This window comes from Chiroxiphia lanceolata, unplaced genomic scaffold (assembly GCF_009829145.1).
Source record: "Chiroxiphia lanceolata isolate bChiLan1 unplaced genomic scaffold, bChiLan1.pri scaffold_74_arrow_ctg1, whole genome shotgun sequence".
In the NCBI taxonomy this organism is placed as follows: Eukaryota; Metazoa; Chordata; class Aves; order Passeriformes; family Pipridae; genus Chiroxiphia; species Chiroxiphia lanceolata.
In genome coordinates this window covers 34,523-40,794 of record NW_022476535.1, presented here as the reverse complement: position 1 = coordinate 40,794, position 6,272 = coordinate 34,523, and the positions used below count along the sequence as shown (strand labels likewise).

The following is a 6,272-nucleotide window of genomic DNA, read 5'->3' as shown; positions in this document are numbered from 1 at the left end:
GGGGAGTGGGATGGGATTTGGGGGGGGGGGGGAAGCAGGAGGGACCCTTCAGGATTTGGGGTAACACCCCAGTATTTGGGGGTTCAGCCTCCTCCGCCTTAACCTCCTCCTTCCCAAATAAAGGATGGAAAAGCCTCCCTCGTCTCTCTGCTCTGGAAATGGGGGCGTATTTTGAGGTCCCTATTGGGGGTATTTTGGGGTCCCTATTGGGGGTATTTTGGGGTTCCCTTGGGGGGGTATTTTGGGGTCCCTTTGAGTTATTCTTGGTTCCTTGGGGTAGTATTTTGGGGGCCTTTGGGGGTATTTCGAGGTCCCTTCGGGGTATTTCGAGATATTTTGGGGGTATTTTTGAGGTCTCTTGGCGTCCCTTTAGGGATATTTTGGGTCCCTGTTGCGGGTATTTTTGGGCCCCTGTGGGGGCGTTTGGGGGGTATTTCGGGGTCCCTTTCGGGGTGTTTTGGGGATATTTCGGGATATTTTGGGGTTATTTCGGGTCCCGGGGGGGAGGAAGTCAAAAGTCGCGCCTCCCTCCCCGTTCCACCCAACCAACCAATCACATCCCTCAACCTTCACCCTCACCCCGCCCCACCCAATCATCACCTCGGACACAAAACTCCCCTCATAATTTACCCAATCACACGCTCCGACACATCCCCCCCTCCCCTTCCCAGAGCGCTCCTCCAATGGGGAGGCGCGTTACTGGGGGGTGGCCGGGGCCAAGATGGCGGCGACGGAAGTGCCCCCAAACCGGCCTTTTTCACCCCAAAATTCTCTTTTCGCCCTTTTTTGCCCGGACCCTCCTTTTTTTGCCTCCCCCTCCGATTTGTTCCCTACCAAGAGGAAACGAACCCACCCCTGACTCCCCCCGGGGCTCCCCCGGGACCCCCCAGCTCAACCCACGCCTGGTGCACAACGAGAGCTTTATTTGGGATCACACTGGGATCGCACTGGGATCCAACTGGTCCCACTGGGATCCAACTGGGATCAAACTGGGATCCAACTGGTCCCACTGGGATCCAACTGGTCCCACCAGGATCCCGCTGGGAGCGGTGCCCCATCAGTTGGTGGAGGGTCTGTGGGGAGAGAAAGGAAGGGGGTGGTCAGGGAAGGGACCCCCCCAAAACCCCCCCTGAACAGAAAGGGACCTCCCAGGACCCCCCATGGACAGACAGGGACACCCCAAAACCCCCCCAGAACCCACCAAGGCCCCCCAAAGAACAGACAGGGACCCCCAAACAGGGCCAGGACCCCCCCAAACAGTGTCAGAGACCCCCCCAGACAGTGTCAGGGACCCCCCAAACAGTAACAAAGACCCCCCATACAGTGCCAGGGATCCCCCAAACAGGGCCAGGACCCCCCCTAAACAGTGTCAGGGACCCCCAAACAGTGTCAGGGACCCCCCAAACAGTGTCAGGGACACCCCCAAAGATGGCCAGGGGCCCCCAAACAGTGTCAGGGCCCCCCAAACAGTGTCAGGACCCCCTAAACAGTGTCAGGGACCCCTCAAGCCCCTCTCAGCAGGGACAAGGACCCCCCAAACAGGGCCAGGGCCCCCCCGTACTTGGCCCACTCCACGTTGAGGATCAGGTGGTCGTATCCGAAGCCGGAGACGCCGGCGATGGCCCGGGCGGCGTCCTCGCGCCGGTGGAAGCTGATGAAGGCAAAGCCCTTTTCGGGGGGCAAAAAAGAGGATGAGGAAGGATCGGGGGGGGGGCTCCCCCGGGCCCCCCGACCCCCCTGGGCCCCCCCGCCCACCTTGGACTGCCCGGTGGTCTTGTCCTTGGCCAGGTAGATGCGGGAGATGGAGCCGAAGGGCCGGAAGAGCTCCTGCAGGTCGGTCTCGCGCGTGTCCTCGGACAGGTTGGTGACGCGGATGGTGGCGTTGTCGTCGGCTGGGGGGGCACCCGGGGGCTCAGGGGGGCCGGGGGGGGTCCCCGCAGTCCCCCCGGGTGCCCCTGGAGCGGCTCTTACCCCTGCGGTTGGGCTGCATGGACTCCCCTCTCCGGCTGGCGCCGTCCCTCAGGCTCGGCGGGACGTACTTGCCCGTCTTGCTCACCTGGGACTGCACCGGCTCCGGCTCTGCCGGCGCGGGGACACGGGGGGTGAAACCCTGTCCCAGTGACCCCAAAATGTCCCAGTGACCCCAAACAGCGTCCCAGTGACCCCAATGCTGTCCCAGTAACCCCAAACCCCATCCCAGTGACCCCAACGCTGTCCCAGTGACCCCAAACACTGTCCCAGTGACCCCAATGCTGTCCCAGTGACCCCAAACACTGTCCCAGTGACCCCAACGCTGTCCCAGTGACCCCAAACACTGTCCCAGTGACCCCAACGCTGTCCCAGTGACCCCAAACACTGTCCCAGTGACCCCAACGCTGTCCCAGTGACCCCAAACAGCGTCCCAGTGACCCCAATGCTGTCCCAGTAACCCCAAACCCCATCCCAGTGTCACCAACCCCGTCCCAGTGTCACCAACCCCGTCCCAGTGTCCCCAACCCTGTCCCAGTGTCACCAACCCTGTCCCAGTGTCACCAACCCTGTCCCAGTGACCCCCAAACCCTGTCCCAGTGACCCCAAACCCTGTCCCAGTGACCCCCAAACCCTGTCCCAGTGACCCCAAACCCTGTCCCAGTGACCCCAACGCTGTCCCAGTGACCCCAAACCCCGTCCCAGTGACCCCAAACCCTGTCTCAGTGACCCCAAACCCTGTCCCAGTGACCCCAACGCTGTCCCAGTGACCCCAAACCCCGTCCCAGTGGCCCCAACCCCAGCTGGGGTGTCCTACCCCCCGGCAGCTTCTCCTTCTCCCCCGTGGAGAGCCCCAGCTGCTCGGCCAGCTCCTTCTGCATGGGGCCCAGCGTGTCCTTGTAGGGGCAGCGCGTGGTCCAGTGATCCCCCTTGCAGATGCGGCAGGACACGATCTTCTGCCCCTTCAGCTTGTTCATGGGGTCCTCCTCCTCCTGGCAGTTCAGGTCCTGCGGGCACAGGGGGCACAGTGGGCACGGGGGGCACCTGGGACACACCTGGGACATACCTGGGACAGGGACACACCTGGGACAGGGACACAGCTGGGATGGGGACACACCTGGGACAGGGACACCTGAGACCCCCCAAACATCTGGGACAGGGACACACCTGGGATGGGGACACACCTGGGATGGGGACACACCTGGGACCCCCAAACATCTGGGACAGGGACACACCTGGGGTTCCCTGACACCCCCTGGGTGACAGGGACACACCTGAGACCCCCTCACCTGTGTAGGGACACACCTGAGCCCCCCTCACCTGTACAGGGACACACCTGTATAGGGAAAGCCTCCCCCACCTGTACAGGGACACACCTGACCCCCCAGGGGACAGGGACACACCTGAGCCCCCCTCACCTATACAGGGACACACCTGTATAGGGACAGCCTCCCCCACCTGTACAGGGACACACCTGACCCCCCCAGGGGACAGGGACACACCTGACCCCCCCAGCCCCCCTCACCTCCTTGCTGGTGATGAAGGTCATGAAGACGTCGTCGCTCACGGTCGTCGTGGCCACGTTGGGCCCGGGGGCGTCGAACTCCGAGTTCCCGAACTTCTTCCAGTTCTGGGAGCGGGAAAGGCACCGGAACATCCCGGGAAACCCGGGGGGGAGGTGGGGGGAGGGAAGGGGAAAAGGCTGTGGCTGGGAATCCCTCCACGTTCCCAAGGGAATCCCCTTTCCAAATGGAATCACGTTCCCAAGGGAATCACTCCCCATTCCCACGGAATCCCCCCATTCCCACGGGAATCACTGCCATTCCCAAGGACTCCGTCCCATTCCCACGGGAATTCTCTCACCTTCCGACGGGCCACGGCCTTGGAGGCCTTTCTGGTCTCGATGCGGAAGGTCCGGATGATCTGGGAAAACAGGGAAAACCAGGGATGGGGGCCGGGGGAGGGGCGGGAGGGGCACCTGGGGCCCACATCTGGGGGCACCTGAGCCCCCCTGAGCCGTGGCCTCACCTTGACCTTGCGTCCATCCTCCTCCTCCCGATACTCCGTGATGGTTTTGATGTTCCCGTTGATCAGCTCCTTGGGCGACGGGAGGGGCCCTGCACAGACAGGTGGGGGGGGCCAGGGCCAGGTGAGACCCCCCAGGGGTGACCCAGGGCCAGGTGAGACCCCCCAAGTGTGTGTGGGAATTCAGGAGTGACCCAGGGCCAGGTGAGACCCCCCAAGTGTGTGTGGGAATTCAGGAGTGACCCAGGGCCACATGAGACGCCCCGAGGGGTGTGTGGGAATTCAGGAGTGACCCAGGGCCAGGTGAGACCCCCCAGGTGTTTGTGGGAATTCAGGGAGGTCCCAGGGCCAGGTGAGACCCCCCAGGGGTGACCCAGGGCCAGGTGAGACCCCCCAGGGCTGGCCCAGCTCTCACCTCCCTTGAGCAGCTCGGCCTCGGCGCTGGAGGGGCCCCCCAGGACCCCGGGCAGGGGGAGGTCCTTCAGCAGCTCACTCGTGATGCATTTGTCTGGGGGGACAGGTAAATGCTCACCTGGGCACAGGTAACACCCACCTGGGCACAGGTGACCCCCTCAACTGGGGGGAGACACCCCCTTCACCTGGGCACAGGTGACACCCCCGGCAGGTGACACCCCCAGCAGGTGACACCCCCAGCAGGTGACACCCCCGGCAGGTGCCCCAGGTGTGACTCACCATCCTCTCCTCCCTCCTCCTCCACCTGGTCGGCCCAGCTGGGCTTGGAGCTGCCGGGAGGGAAAAACCACCTCAGACCCCCCTGTCACCCTCGAGGGTCCCTGTTACTGTCACCCTGTCACTGTGACCCCCCTCTGTCCCCGCTGTCACTGTCACCCCCCCCAAACCCCGCTGTTACTGTCACCCCCCTCTCAGACCCCCCTGTCACTGTCACCCCCCCCTCAGACCCCCCTGTCACTGTCACACCCCCCCCTCAGACCCCCCTGTCACTGTCACCCCCCCCTCAGACCCCCCTGTCACTGTCACACCCCCCCCTCAGACCCCCCTGTCACTGTCACACCCCTCTCAGACCCCCCTGTCACTGTCACCCCCCCCTCAGACCCCCCTGTCACTGTCACACCCCCCCCTCAGACCCCCCTGTCACTGTCACACCCCTCTCAGACCCCCCTGTCACTGTCACCCCCCCTCAGACCCCCCTGTCACTGTCACCCCCCCCCTCAGACCCCCCTGTCACTGTCACACATCCCCCTCAGACCCCCCTGTCACTGTCACCCCCCCCCCTCAGACCCCCCTGTCACTGTCACACATCCCCCTCAGACCCCCCTGTCACTGTCACCCCCCCTCAGACCCCCCTGTCATTCCCCCCCGGGGTCACTGTTTCCTCCCCTTCAGGGTCCCTCCAGACCCCCGACACGGGACAACTGGGACCCTCCGGGACCCCCGTCCGGGACCCGCCGGGCCCCGGGACCCTGCAGGCCCCAGTCCCGATCCCGGTTCCCTTCCGCCCCTCCCAGGCCCGATGCCCCCCAAACCCGAATCCCGCTCCCGAATCCAACCCCAAACACCCCCAAACACTCCCAAATCCCCCAAACCCCCCCGATAAGCGCGTCCGTCCCCCCCGTCCCCCCTCACTCGAAGTCCCCGGTCGGCATCGCCTCCGCCGCCCTCACGCTCCCAACCGGAAGGACCCGCCGCCACTTCCGGCAGGAACAGGACCCGCCGCCACTTCCGGCAGGAACAGGACCCACCGCCACTTCCGGCAGGAACAGGCCACGCGCGGGGCATGACGGGAAGCGGTTGCTTAGCAACGCCTCGTGGGGCCCTGCGGCCTACTCGGGGCAACAAAAAGTTATAAATAAAGGTTTATAATTTATAGGCGCAATTTATTTGAAGAAATATTACAACATATAAAAACTACATAAAGTATCGAGTCCCACTTGTACAAAGCGGCCGCGGGGGTTCGGGAGAATTGCGATATAAACGGGGGAGGGGGGCAGGGCCTGGAGGGGGGGGGACAGTGGAGGGAGGGAGGGGCTGGGGGGATGTGTAAAATAAAAAAGAAATAAAAAACAAATGGAAAGCAAAGTGAAAATAATGAAAATTAAAACAGAAGAAAAGGGGGAAAAAATTTAGAAGAAGCAGGAAAAAAGAGGGAAAAAAGATAAAAAGACAAAGGAAAAAAGAGGGGAAAAGGGGGGAAAGAAAGAGAAATACAGTAAAAAGGGGAAGGAAAAATAAGAGGAAAAAAGAAGAAAAAATGAGCGGGGAAAAGGGGGAGAAAAGAAAAAAGAAGAAAAAAGAGAAAA

At 62.5% G+C, this 6,272-nt stretch overlaps 1 protein-coding gene across 2 annotated transcripts; it reads right to left on the bottom strand.

Moving 5' to 3' along the window:
* Nucleotides 1-901: 901 nt before the first annotated feature.
* Nucleotides 902-5,681, bottom strand: EIF3G (eukaryotic translation initiation factor 3 subunit G). 2 transcript variants are annotated; one of them, XM_032677659.1, is made up of 12 exons: nucleotides 5,599-5,681; nucleotides 4,687-4,736; nucleotides 4,409-4,501; nucleotides 3,997-4,085; nucleotides 3,832-3,891; nucleotides 3,494-3,598; nucleotides 2,786-2,975; nucleotides 1,972-2,079; nucleotides 1,756-1,892; nucleotides 1,562-1,668; nucleotides 1,021-1,073; nucleotides 902-978 (listed from the first exon to the last, which is right to left on the bottom strand). In XM_032677659.1, the coding sequence occupies exons 1-11, from the start codon at nucleotides 5,616-5,618 to the stop codon at nucleotides 1,058-1,060; spliced, it is 975 nt and encodes a 324-aa protein (XP_032533550.1). In that variant the 5' UTR covers nucleotides 5,619-5,681; the 3' UTR covers nucleotides 902-978; nucleotides 1,021-1,057. The 2 variants fall into 2 exon arrangements, with proteins under 2 accessions (XP_032533550.1, XP_032533549.1); XM_032677658.1 differs by having other exon boundaries at nucleotides 909-1,073.
* Nucleotides 5,682-6,272: the final 591 nt, after the last annotated feature.